The sequence below is a fragment of the Sceloporus occidentalis genome, unplaced genomic scaffold, assembly GCF_023333645.1.
Source record: "Sceloporus occidentalis isolate IW3139 unplaced genomic scaffold, rSceOcc1.0.p SCAF_101, whole genome shotgun sequence".
Lineage (NCBI taxonomy): Eukaryota > Metazoa > Chordata > Lepidosauria > Squamata > Phrynosomatidae > Sceloporus > Sceloporus occidentalis.
The window spans coordinates 195611-209903 of NW_028317081.1; the positions used below are offsets into that span (position 1 = coordinate 195611).

At 38.9% G+C, this 14293-nt stretch overlaps 1 protein-coding gene across 1 annotated transcript; it reads right to left on the minus strand.

Annotated features, from left to right (window-relative positions):
* Positions 1-49: 49 nt before the first annotated feature.
* LOC149283761 (alanine--glyoxylate aminotransferase 2, mitochondrial-like) lies at positions 50-9059 on the minus strand. The gene is made up of 13 exons (XM_089497274.1): positions 9024-9059; positions 8547-8731; positions 8015-8138; positions 7365-7459; positions 6815-6908; positions 6363-6456; positions 4355-4455; positions 3534-3626; positions 3005-3137; positions 2323-2411; positions 1354-1503; positions 581-679; positions 50-157 (listed from the first exon to the last, which is right to left on the minus strand). The coding sequence occupies exons 1-13, from the start codon at positions 9057-9059 to the stop codon at positions 50-52; spliced, it is 1401 nt and encodes a 466-aa protein (XP_089353400.1).
* Between the last annotated feature and the right edge of the window lie 5234 nt (positions 9060-14293).

Below are 14293 nucleotides of genomic sequence, written 5' to 3' on the forward strand. Positions count from 1 at the left end.
GCAGCTCGGTTTCTAACAACGAAACAAAATAGGAATCTCTCCGGTGGCTTCACGTTGACGATCTTTCCACGTGTTTGGCTAACGCTGTCTGGAAAACGGCTACGCCAAAGTCCACGTCTTCCTTTGTGATACACATCGGTGGCTTGACACGGAATGTCTAACAACACAAAGAAGGAAAAGCGATCGAATGTTTTTTCACAAATTAAGCATTTGAACAAGTGGTTTTAGGAAACACGTTTAGGGCGCGCGATTAGCATTCTGTTTACGAAGCTAGAAATGTATATTTAGGTTGCTGATTTGGTCCCCGACCAGAAGGTGCACATCGTCTATGTTGACCACTTTGCACCAAAATCACTTTCTTTTTACCTAACCCCTAATTAAACAAGATGGGGAGGGCACTACTTAAGTGGGCAGGGAGATAGATGAAGTAAATGTCCGATAGCGAAATGATTAAGTTCTCTGAATGAACAAATATGAATGACCGTGTATGTAGGAGAATGATGTAGGTGTAAGAAGTGTGACAGAATGAGTGTTTTAATCACTGATCATATCTCACGGGGTCATGAAGATACTTCCGTACCTGACTGTATAGTCCACCCTTTCCGAGGAGAACCCCCATATCTCTGCAGTCTTCCCAGATGAGGTTCATTTCTTCTGCAGGGAGAGGCTGAAGGGCTTTCTTAATTAAATGTACAAAGAACAAGTGTCCGTTAGTAAAATATTGGGGAAGTGAAGGAATGTTCCTTGCATTGTCTAATCTAAAGAGCCTGACGTTTACACCAATAGACCAAACGCAAGGTGACCCTGCAAACAGTGAAAGAAAGCTCATGTGGGTGAGCATGGATGTGTATCTGTTTATGTATAATCGTTGTCATTTGGGCTGGAAAACATGTATATTATACATATACAAACACAGAATGGAGTCAGAGCCATCTTTTAAAAACATAAATATGATTTGTTTTATATTGGGAAAAAAATCCCATCTGTACCATTAAGTGATGTGATGCACAGTTTATAAGACTCTATACATGTATAAAAAGACCTATCTGTACTTGGAATAAAGCAATATGTAGTTTGGGTGGTTACACTAAAAATGAAAAAAAGTGGAATCATGGTTGAACATGCATATGGTAAAAATGCAACAACAAAAAAGCTTTAGGGAACGCTATAACCTTTGTAAAGAAGGGGTTAAACTGCCAGAATAACCCACAAGTCATCGTTGGCAGGATCGCAACTGAGAACCTATAGCCCAAATCATGTTATTTCTCATTATCTCAAACCTTATCCTATACGTAAGGCGATTGGTGTCTTCTGCACAGAGAAGTAGAATGTTATGCATTATTCCCTCCTTACCTTATCCTTCACCATTTCTATTCCAATCATGAGTCCCTTGCCACGAACATCTCCAACGATTTCGAACCTATCCCTAAGTTTTTCCAGCTGTTTGAGGAAATAAGTTCCGACAACCTCGCAGTTATTTTGTAAACCATCTTCTTCAATGACCTGAATGGAAAAATAGGTTTAAAAAATAAACTTTTTGTGAAAATATGAAATAACGTGGTTTTATGAGTCCCACCACTCGAACACTTGTATATCTGAAAATAAGTGAGCTACAGGGAAATATTCTTGGTGTCCTTGGTGGACAAAATGTCACTTTTGAGGATTGAAGAAAGGAATTTCCACAATTAGATTAAACGATAGAATTTACGTTCCGGATAAGTCATGCTTAAAAGTAGTTTAAGAAAAGAGGCTACCAGACTTTAGGCAACGTTGTATCCCACCAGACCTGGTTGAGTGAGGGGTCTTAAAAACCTTGTGCAGGACAGACATGTTGAAGATCTGGTGATGCCAGGGGCCAACCGAAGTCTTACGGTAGACTAGACGGAGCCATTGTAGGCTCTTTAAAGCTCAACAAAGAGAACCTGCAATGAACTTGTGCCATTTATAGTCTTAGTGAATCAGTTCCATGGCTGTGAGTGATAGTCAATGACGTTTTCTCCTGAGAATGTGTTGATTACTCTTGAGTTTTGCTTGAGGAAACTGCCCAGCATGGACCTCTTTTTTTTTTGTTTGTATAGAAACATTTATTACTCACCCTTTGTAAGCTAAGCCAAGCTAGCAATTACCCATAGCATCCTTTCCGGTGTGATACTCGGTTTGGCTCATGCTCCATTAATCTATTCACCTTTTTCTATGGAGTGTCGGGGGGGGGGGGTTCACATGATCTTTGGTATGTATCAGGAGATACTCATCTAATTATTGGCTGGAATTCTATTTAGACATTTTATAGACCATGTCTATTGGTATGCACCGTATCCTTACGTCGAGTACGGCCGAGCCCACGCTGGAAGCGACGGGATTCCCTCCAAACGTGTTAAAGTGCTGGGACTTGGCAATTGATTTTGCAATTTCTGAAAGCGGGAAGGAAAACAGTTCAGTAACATCCGGCAATCGCTGTAACTGTGTCCGAGGCATTCAGATTAAACGTCGACAAAGGCCGCCTGATCCCTGTCCCCACAATAGGGAAATATAACTTAATGAAGAGGAATAATCATGCAGGTCTTCTAAAAGGTGATCCTACGGTAAAAACAAAAAGACGCATGGTCTCCGCGGGAGACGCATCAAGGGTGGTAGATAACTATAAATGTCTCCCAGCAGAGGTGGTAGAGACGAATAGCGTGAGGGAATTTAAACATGCATGGGATAAAACTATCCTGAATCTAAGACAAGATTTTTTGATGGAAGTCTTCTTGTTTTACCGATACCTTTACTTGGCAGCCATATAGTTTAATATACATTTATAAGTTATTGATTTCAAGTCTTTGGTTTAGTATCCATGCCTGCTACCCTTTCAAAGTGTGAGTGCCACAGATCTGTGGTTTTGTAAATATTGAACACATTTGTAATGGAAAAACTTGTTTCACTTCCATGGAATACCAACAGAGGTCCCTCGATGTCTAGAAAATAAAATGAATACGTATGTTAGGCACATTTTCTTACTTACCTGGAGTTGTTACTACTGCTCCCATTGGAAAACCGTTGCCAATTCCTTTTGCCATTGTTACGATATCTGGCATGACATCATGTGTCTGAAATCCCCAAAAATGACTTCCCGTTCTCCCAAAACCAGTTTGAACCTAGAAATACAACCGTGATGGTTTTTATGTCTTCTGTGATCTGTCACTTACATTATTACCATTGCCATCCGCTTGGGCTTTTGGGTCATCACAATTTTATGCATATAAAGACAGATTAAAGAAAAGGGTCAGAAAGCATTCTGGAACTTCGCATAGTTATACAGATTTCATCCATAATATCAAAATGTGACTGTACGGCCTCAGCCTGGTCACCCGGCCACGTTGTAACTTCTTGCTAATCACACCTGGGGTTCCTCATCATGGCAGATAGGATTACATCCATTAACCAAAAGACAGTACTGAAAACTCGAGTTAAGAAAGGAACTTTTCACCTAATCCCTTTATACACTCTGCTTTATGATTGCGAACAACGAACATACTACACACAGCACTTACTTCATCTGCAATGCATAATCCTCCTCTCTCTCGGATGAGCTCATATGCTTCTTTTAAGTAGCCTTTGGGGTATTGAACAGCTCCTCCAACACCCTAAAAAGAGAATAGATCATAACTAAAGAGACAACTTATAGACTCATAGCATTTTTTAGTTTAACCATGATCACTGACATCATACACAAGTTCTAAGCCCATGGGGTCTTTTCAGTGACTGATGATACAACAACATAAAGAATTTGATGGCACATAAGAGCCGTTTGGTCCATCTGCTCTAGGACGTCAAACCTTACTTGGTTCTTGTCTTGAAGGCCGTGCTAGGGATCACTTGGTGGCCCTGGCATTTTAAGGCAAGTGGCTGCCAAATAATGTACATGGAGCCATAGGCTAGATACATGGGGACCCGATGGAGTGGCGATATCGGAAAATATGTGGTCCTAACAGCCACTGTCCATATGGTCAGTCCAGGCCCGCTTGGAACTGTCAGATTTTCATGATAGCTGTATGAGTGCTTACCTTCCTTCTCTGTATTAATCATTACCACGAGAAAGAAGATGATCAATACCAAAACCAGCTTATGACAACCATACAATAAAAGAAGGCAAACTGTCTATTTACCATATGCCTCCCAAAGGCTCCAATGACTTTCACAAGCCTTGTCAAGGGCATTGGTGTCCTTCTGCATCTGCCTACCCCCAACTTGCTTGAATTTTCACAAATAAAAGACACCAATATTTCTCTTCTCAAAAACATAGAGCCCCCTGGGCCGCACAGGCAATAAGGTCCTGGGCCCTCTAAAAGAGGGTAATGGCTTTTAAAGTTACCTGGATTGGTTCGGCAATAAAAGCTGCTACTCTCTTTGGTGTGCTGGTACTCAGGGTTTCCTTTAGTTGGGTGATGTATTTGTCTTTAGCTTCACAGAAACCTGGAGAAAAACACATTCAATTATATAACATGAAATGACACCCCGCTCAGACTTTATTACCTCACATCCTATTGTGTCATCTGCAAAAACTGAGACATTGCTTCCAGTACCTCCGTCCAAATCATTGATAAATAGCTTAAAAAGAATCGGCCCAAGGACAGAACCTTGAGGCACTCCAGCTGGAAATCATGCCGTTTAGAATCACCCTCTGTAATTTATCTTTCAACCAGCTCCTTATCCAAGCACAAATATTTTTGAGCGATAAGTTACGTCATTGAAATAGGGGTTTAATTCTTCTAAAAGGAAACTTGTGACAGCAAGAGATGACATCAGAGTCAGACTGAGAGGCCTTATACTCATGCATACTTCTGCCCATGGGTCCTGTATGGTGTCTGGATTCCTAACCGATAAAGTAGGACCAAAAAAGAATGTACTGTATGTGAGTGAACTTTACATTTTCCGAGAAACAGAATAAGCAGCGTTACCAAATGGACCTTTCAGAAAATGGCGCCAATAAAAGGCTGTGAGAAGCATGCATACACGCCAGTATGAGATATATGTACACGTTAGGACCATATGTAGCACCTAGTGACTATTGTACAAGTTCTTAATAGCAATCAGTGTCAGAGGAGCCTAACATGGAACTATGCGGGATAATGGAGGTAGATTTGAAACCCCTAATCATATGGAAAATACATGATGAATCTTTGGAAAGTTTGACAACAAATTTCAAGTAATGTGCAAAATTGTGAGACGCATATTTAATAAAAACGCTGCTTAGCCAGGCAGATTATTCCTAGCATTATATGAGAAAATTATAAAAAATGATTAAAGTATAAATGTACAAAAATGTGTGCTTTTAATTTTTTATTCCTTTAGTAATATTTTTTATATACTAAATGATATGTTATAGATATAGTCATGAAGGGTTAACATACCACGGTGCAATCACTCCTTTGTGGAATAACATCGTTACCTCCTGAACTGATTTCAGCTGTGTGGCAATTATCTCGGACTGCATTGATCACTCTCACCCAAGGTGTGAACATCAATACACCCAGAGATATACCTGTCAGCGCTGCGCACCACGGACAGAAACATGTCTGCTGAGATCCAAGCCCGGTCTGTCTGCCACCGTGTGTGAATCTGAGGTTTGTCACAGTGAGCAATAACAATCCTGAAACACCCTGCCTGTCAAAGGATACACTGTGTGTATATATATATATATATATATATATATATATATGCGCAGGGCAAGGATGGAGGGAGAACGACACAGGATCAGGTTCATGCCTCTCCGAAAAGGAGGGGGTGGGAAGAAGTGGCATTTATCCATAGCCTTTTTTTTAATTCACTTTAAGCCTTCCATCCCATTGAGCATGTGGTTGGGTGGTGTAAACTAGGGATCTATATACTCCCAGGGCAAATGTTATTACCACTTGCTCCACCACATATGGGGTGGGAAAAACATCTATTCAACTCACATACTCTCACCTGAAACTTGCAAAATGTAATTCTGGAAATCCTCACATGCACTTGTGAACAACTCTACCCAAGACGTCCAAACCACGTTCCCCACAAGAGTCTGTGTTACCTTTGATGTGTATGTGTCTGAAATGTGGTCTTATCACCATAGCAACCAACAGAATGTGCCAGCTAATTGGGACATTCAGTAGTTTTCTTTCAGACTTTGTGCCAGAATGGGGTTTTTTTTATAACGCTCAACAGATTCAATCATTGTGGATATGTAAAAAAATCAGTCTGCATAATATATGTGCAGAATAACTCCAAAATAAGTGGCCAAAGTTCAAAGCATATAAAAATGTATATTTATGATAGTTAGGATCTCACCCGTCTCATTTTCAAGAGTGTATTCTTTACCGTGCTGTTAAGAATTTTAGACTTACCAGGAGAACAACTGCATTTCCTTATGGTCTGCACCGGGGAATCTTTACAATGGCTTCCTCCCCATATACCACGAAAAACATCAGGACACATTGTCTAGAAGGCAACCACAGAGACAGAACTGATAAAGACTCCAAGAACGGCAGGGATACATATAAAAACAAACACCAATCGTATCGTTCAATGACATTTTCATTCTTCTTTCGTTCAGAGTTTAGCATAAATTAAGAAATGATGCCCAACGCAAAATGTGTTTTCCATTATTTGTATGTAATTAATAACTGTGCATAGTTAAATGTTGTCTTGACTGCTGACCAGCTTGTGTATGGTCCTGAAAGTCTGTATTTGGACATATCTGTTTAGGTTAATAGATGTTACGCAATAGGAGTTATAGAGCATGTGTTCCCCCCTCCTGGCGGCTTTTCGGTAGCAATTCATAGTCGGTGAATATTACCGCGTGGCAGCCAAAGCCATTGGGGAATGCCCCTTTATAAGCCGATAACGACGTCACTCCAAGAGTGTATGGACTTGCACCGTGGTAACCAGTTCTGCAAAAGAGAGCAGATATTAATTGCTACAAATTCTGTGTAAAGTAAGCTACATCGATAGGAAGAACGGGTCAGAGGAAGTATTGGGTCAAAGAGAGGAGGGAAATGGATGGGTTGGGAGGAAGGGAACGAACCAAGGAAGAGGAGGAAAGAGAATGGGCCAAGGTTTTATAAAGTTATAAAGAGATCTCCTAATCTTGAGAAAAAAATCAAATCTGTTAAAATATAGGAGAATCACTTAATTTTTATGTTGAATGCTAAGAGACTTGCAAATGAAAAAACAGTCTTGAGAGCAACGAAGGAAAATGGCAAAAGCTCAGGCAAGATTACTGAATTCTGACAGCCGCCATGTTACCTTGTGGATCAGCGCCGGTGAATCAGTACTATTAAAAGTGCTGTTCGATGCGTTGCACCAGCCGTTGCTAAGTTTACCTGGGTATTTTTCCATGTGTTTACCTGAGGCCAATTATATCAAAATTGCCAGTGTGTATTCTCGCCATCATCAATGCCAGATCATTTGCTTCCGAGCCACTGTTGGTCAAGTAGAGCACCTAAAAAATATTCCAAAGTTACAGCTTTATTTGTTGAAGCCACTGCTGTCCCTATACACTCTCTTTAAATGATATTTATAAGGTTACCAAGGATGGCAGCTGTTCTGTACAGAATTTCTAAGCACAGGTCAGTGATTTTTCTCCATTTATTGCTATTTTGTCCAGCGATACTACAAATATAGGCACGTTGGGGGGTAATTATAAAGAGCCACTATAATGGTAAGCGTAGAATACAAATGTAGATACAATAAAGGTTATGGCAGAAGCTCTCAAATCTTCTACTCTATAAGTATTCTAGATGACAGTTGCCACCCTTGCTAAACCTTGATGGGTCAAAGATTTACCGAGTTCTAGGACCTCCATTGTAATGTAATAACAGATTTTATGTGTCCTGGATTCGAGTGTCTGCTAAGACACAAGTCTTCGGAGTCTGATCCACGATGGAAACTTAAATACAGCATGTATCATTTTCTAGCAGAACTGCGAGACGCTTTAAGAGACTACGGCGAGACAAGATAAGGCGGACTCCAGAACATAATAAACATTTATAATAACCTTAAGGTTCCCAGGGAGAAGACTGGTCAGCTTCTCTGCATATTCATGGATTGGGGGATGTAGGTAGATGTTGGTTGTGTGCCAGAGACAGCCAAGCTGTTTCTGAGCTGCTTCTGTCACCTTCCTAAAAAAAATATCATATTATTGTTTTATATAGCGCCATCATATTCTGCAGCGCTGTACAATGGATAAACAGGGCATAACAAGTCGTATATAACTCAACAATTTGTTCAAATTTGCTCAAACCAGCTTACAATCCTTCTAAGGTTTAGTGTTAATTGTGGAAAACTTGGTTAGGAAAACCGCTTGTACATTGGTTATCAACTACTACAATTCCCATAATCCTCAGATGAATGTCAGCACATACCAGCCCTTTCTTGATGACAAACCATATTTACACATTTTCAAATTAAAAAAGGTTATTCTAAGATTTCTGAGTAAAAAAGGGGTCATATTATGACATATTTGGCACCTTTTTTATTTGGTGGACTTATTCTGTACGCAGCGGGCAGTGACATCATAAAATACTTACGGGTGGCAATGACCGACACTGACGGTAACGATTCCTGCGAAGAGGTCAAGGTAGCGACGGCCATCGGAGTCAAACACCCATTGCATGTGACCTTGATGTAAGAGGATGGGCTTCTTATAATACGTGACTAATGCCGGAGACAGTAAATTTTTCCGTATATCTAGAACACGTTCATATGGAAGTGACTGGGAATATACAAAAATAAAACAATGTCTTAAGATGTAATTTACACGTAAATCCTTCTTTACATGTTATAATAATGACAATGGTGAACACCCATTCACACGTACTTTCACTGCAGATGGTGTTGAGGCCTATCAAACAAGCTTAGTTTATGACTTTGGCAAGATAGGACAAAGCCGAGGTATATATAGAGTTTCTTGGTGCACATGGGTTTATTTTAAGTCAGCCATTGGTATTTTGAGAGTTTCCATTATAAGTGCCGTTTTTGGAAAGCCATTGAGTTTTGTATCTTACCTGATACTCTTGTGGCTTAAAATCACAGGGAGGCATTTGTGGAATCCCATCGCTTGACAGTTTCCTGCAAGAAACTAAGAGACATCTCAGCGTCAATGTGCGTCTTATAAGAATATCCGTTACAAACAAAAGAATGTAGAAGATGCAACAAGGTGGCTTCTCTGAGTCTAGAAAACCCTTTGCCTGGAGCCATCCCGATTAAGGATTTGGGAAGCGATCCCACTGACACCGGTGGTCGTTCACGCTCAGGTTGCATGCGAATCTAGTCCCACATGCAGGAAAACTCCATGGGTGGAGGGGAAGTGAGGGAGGAGTGGCTCCCGCCATCCAGAGTCTCTCTATGGTGTCCCGGAGAAGAAGAGCTTCACCCAGAGTCTCCAGGCAAAACCCAGAGAGTGCCCATGTATGCCCTTTACACATCTAAAGTCTAAACATCTTTCTAAATATCTGGGCAAAGACAGGAACGCTGGCCCTCTACTTGCTCTGTGTAACGTCTAGTGTTACATATACTGCTGGTTAAATATTAAATATACTGGTAATAGGCTTATGTGTAAAACGATTCTGGTGCAGAGTTGAAAAGTAGTATTTTCGATATCGGGGGAATGTACCGGTGGATTTAGTCCATTCCATGTGTTACTATCGTGTGAATTTTTTTTTTTAACTTTGCCCCAGATTGACTGAGTACATAACCCACAAGGTCTCAAACATACAACCATTGGGAGAAAGAAAGTTCACTAACGTTGAATAATAGTATGGGAGATGCACCAGATTCAGGAACGGGGCTGATATATCCATAGCGTAGAATACTCTTATCTTAGGAGTCTTGTTTTCTTTTAACCCTGAAGTAAAAGGTCAATGTCCTCACACAATATGTTATCTATTAACATGTCCTTCAAAATTACAACTATTTTACAAAATGCCTGGTGATTCCTGACAAATGCATACTTAGTAAATGTTTTTTGTAATTCTCAGAAATAGCTAAACTTTCCTGGTTATGACTAGTAATATTTCCATAATATAGATTTATTTTATTTGTGGCTGCCTTCTCCTGTACTATATGAGTAATGGGATAATATATGAGTAATGGGATACTATAGCAGTAATGGTATAATATATGAGTAATGGGATACTATATGAGTAATGGGATACTATATGAGTAATGGGATAATATATGAGTAATGGGATACTATATGAGTAATGGGATACTATATGAGTAATGGGATAATATATGAGTAATGGGATACTATAGGAGTAATGGGATAATATATGAGTAATGGGATACTATATGAGTAATGGTATAATATATGAGTAATGGGATACTATAGGAGTAATGGGATAATATATGAGTAATGAGATACTATAGGAGTAATGGTATAATATATGAGTAATGGGATACTATAGGAGTAATGATATTCTATAGGACTAGTGGCATGCTATAGGAGTAGTGACACGCTATAGGAGTAATGGTATAATATAAGAGTAATGGTATGCTATAGGGGTAATGATATGCTATAGAAGTAATGGTATACTATAAAAGTGATGTTGTGCTGTAGGAGTAATGGTACATTATAGGAGTAATGGTACAATATAGGATTAATGGCACACTATAGGATTAATAGTACACTATAGGAGTAATGGTACACTATAGGAGTAACGGTATACAATAGGAGTAATGATATACTATAGGAGTAGCGGTATGTTATAGGAGTAATGGTATGCTATAAGAAAAATGTATGCTATAGAAGTAATGGTTATACTATAGGAGGATTAGTATACTATAGGAGAAATGGTACGCTATAGAAGTTATGGTACGCTATAAGAGTAATGGTATACTATAGGATGATATGAAGTTATCAGCTAGAATTTTAGACAATAAACAACTAAAAATATGTATTTATTATAGTCATATACTCCTTTGACACAGAGAGACAGGAGTGTTAAGAAGTATGAATGGCTAACCTGCCTCTCCATCCCACATTCACCCCCCTCTAACTTAACATTCTTACTTAGAATGTCCTATTAACCCCTTAAGTACAGGAAGTATTTGTTTATTACCTTAACCCTAATTTCTCTCTACATATTGTTTTTTTTTGTTTTACCCTGTACAATACATTTCTGTTTATTGTTTTTATTAAATTATTTATTATTCTTTTATTATTTCTACTTAGGGGTACAGATTTTTTTTCTTTACTTTTTAAATTTTTTTAAAAACATTTTATTGTGTCAAGTAACATGCTGTTCTCATGGTGGTGAAGCATCAGGTTATGATGTCATACCCTGTCACTCTGCAATAAGGATGGTGGCCGCAGAAGTGAGTGCAGCCGGGGCTCTATCCTAGATCAGACCTAGAGCATGCCAAGGATGAATGCGTTTTTGATATTTTTATATTAAAAAAAAAAACTTTTATGGAATGAGCCTGCAAAGGTTTAGACTATTCGAGATTGACTGGGATTATATTACAATAAATAATAATTGTTTTTTTGTAAATAAAAATCAAATTTTTTAATATTACTGACATTGTTTCAGTAATAAAGTAAAACAATTAATAAAGCTTTTTTAAAAGCTTTTTACTGAATAATTATATATAAAAGACTTTTGTAAGCGTCAATTATTGCGGGAATACCTATAAACTGCTTCTACTGTAAGAAAAAAAAGTATTTTTTTTTTTAAAAGCAGTTTATTTACCTTTGTATGAGTATTCCTAGTGTTTGCACATGCAGTCACTCACTGTTACAGTTGGGACACCTCCAGGGTAACCCTGGGGTTATGTGTGTATCGCCTGCAGCTTATCACTGGGCATATAAGGTCATTTTTTTTTATAAAATGTGCCTTAAAATAAAAAAACGTGCATATATTTATACAATACTTTCTATATTAACACTTTCTAGGTTTGCAAATCTAATGTATAGCTTGTTGTATAAATCACTTGTTAATGTATCAATAAAGTTGCAAAATAAAAATAGGGCAAAACATCGAGAAGCGGGGATGGTGACTCATAGACAGTACAGCAGCTTCTTCAAGCACTTACCTCCAGTGAGCCCCCCTGCCTGCTGCCATTTAAATAGCCTATAGGACCCACATGTTAAAGATCTCTTCATGGTGCCAGGAAAACTTATTCCAGATTGCGGAGGGGAATGTGTGACTGGAGTGAAGCTCCGATGCTTTGAATTGAGTACATGGCTGGGATTGGGAAGGAGGAGGAGCGCATGGGCAGCTTTCCAGCAAACACGCCTCTCGGTTAGGAAATAAGGAATTCTATTATGTAGCACTTGGCATTAATCTGTGCGGCTTCCCGAGACACACTGTGCATATTTAGGAACCTTTGTAACGTTAGTCAGCGTTAGGGTGACCACAACAGCCATTTTTTTTCAGGACGCGCATACATTTCGCATGCCACTGGCAAGCCCGTATCAGTAACAGTATGCCCTGCAGTATGTGGAATGTACAACCGAGTAACCGATTCCCTTCTGTGAGCCTATACATTGCACATACTTGGGCTTGGGATATTTTGGTTTTCATTCTCAAAATAAAACAGTCTGCCAGTTACGGTGGGGGTCTCAAGCTACGTCTACGCACACACACTACTACACACACAGTAATAATCGTGACATAGTCATTTAGGGGAAAAAAGACCATCAAGTTCAACCCTTCTGACTATCCAGAAAAAAGACAAAAAACCCCAATAAGGCAATTTTTCCCATTTTGTTACTTTGGGGAACTTCACTTAGGTGACAGCTCTTCTGATCCCCGGCGGTCTTCAAATGCTACCTACGGCTGACCGCCGGGAAATGACATCATATCCCGGCACCCAGTGTGCGGGGACTTAGGGAGCACGGTTTAATATACATTTAAAATATAGGACAAAAGAGGCAATATTCCCCAGTGAATCAAAACGTATTTATATCTATGGATGATGGAAGTAGATGGACATAGAAAAGTATCGATATATCATACGAGTTAAATGCGGCATTTGTTTTTAACACTTTTGTCCATCTGATTTTGCTAGAAAACCTTTTGGGGCATAGATACAGTTAATGTTTATTTTTAAAGTAGTTCAACGGCTCGTTTTTTGCCTTTTACCTGCATATTCCAGGGATGTCAGTGACCTACAGTGGAAGCAAAGAAATCAATGCGACTATCTGGTCGACATTATGAGGGACAAATTAGAACCTTGAATCCAATGTACAGTCAGCACAAGAAGAGAGGTTAGTGTAGACTGAAGTCAACATCTCTCTGGTCCTTGTGTGTTATTTCCATATTCAGCTCTGATATTTCCAGGGATCGAGGCAGCAGACATAAGGTTTGCTTATAGTAAATGCCTTACTAATTTTCATTAATAGCTATTAACAGAAAGTCTTCTTAAAGACATGTACCCCAACTCAATCAAACTAAATGATTGGGGAGTCTGCTTCTCTTGGCTTCCATATTGAGAATACGATGGAGACCTCAAAGCCAAAACACCCAGGAATTTAGGCAAGAATTATCACGAGAGCCGGCTATTTGCTTGGTGGGTTCTCTCTAGAGCTATGTACCGGATCTATAGGTGGTCTTATAGTGTCTATGCATTGTTTTATACACTGTCCAAATGTCATTGTCTCTTTAACGAGGCTTCTGTCAAACATTGTCATATCTTCTGGGAAGTATTATATATACCGGTGCCGTGTAATTCACTGACTCAGCAAACTGCTTCTGTGTTCTGTAAAACATTTACTGACCTGTACTTTCCATGCCGTAACATGAATACTATGCAAACGTCCACTAAATAAATAAGAACAATGAACAGTAATACAGAAGAGGATATTTTATTGTAAAAGACGTACAATACTTGTTTTTTTTACTTTGCTGAAGGATAATGTTGGAGACGAATACCTTGCATTAGACTGCAGGCCTTGGCTCAGGGCAAAACTTGGTATGATGAAAGTAACATTCTAAGAAATAACTTAATTCATTTAAACCTCTCATATTGCGCCTTGGATAATTTTTTTATTATTATTTCTTTTTTAACCCATTTACATCATATTTTACCCTGTTTCTATGGTGGAAGAAGCAGTAATTTGGTTAAATATGATATTACTTAGTGAATGTAAACTACGTAATATTTTTTTTTAATTAACATGTTCTGGCACTGTGCAAATTCTGTGTTACTATGATCAAATATATCAAACTATAGAATATTTAGTTTGTAGAGCATTTTGTTATGTTAAAGAATCCTGGCCCCTCAAATAATAATAATACTAGCATGAAGGAATTTGCAGTCCCTTGCTTTATGT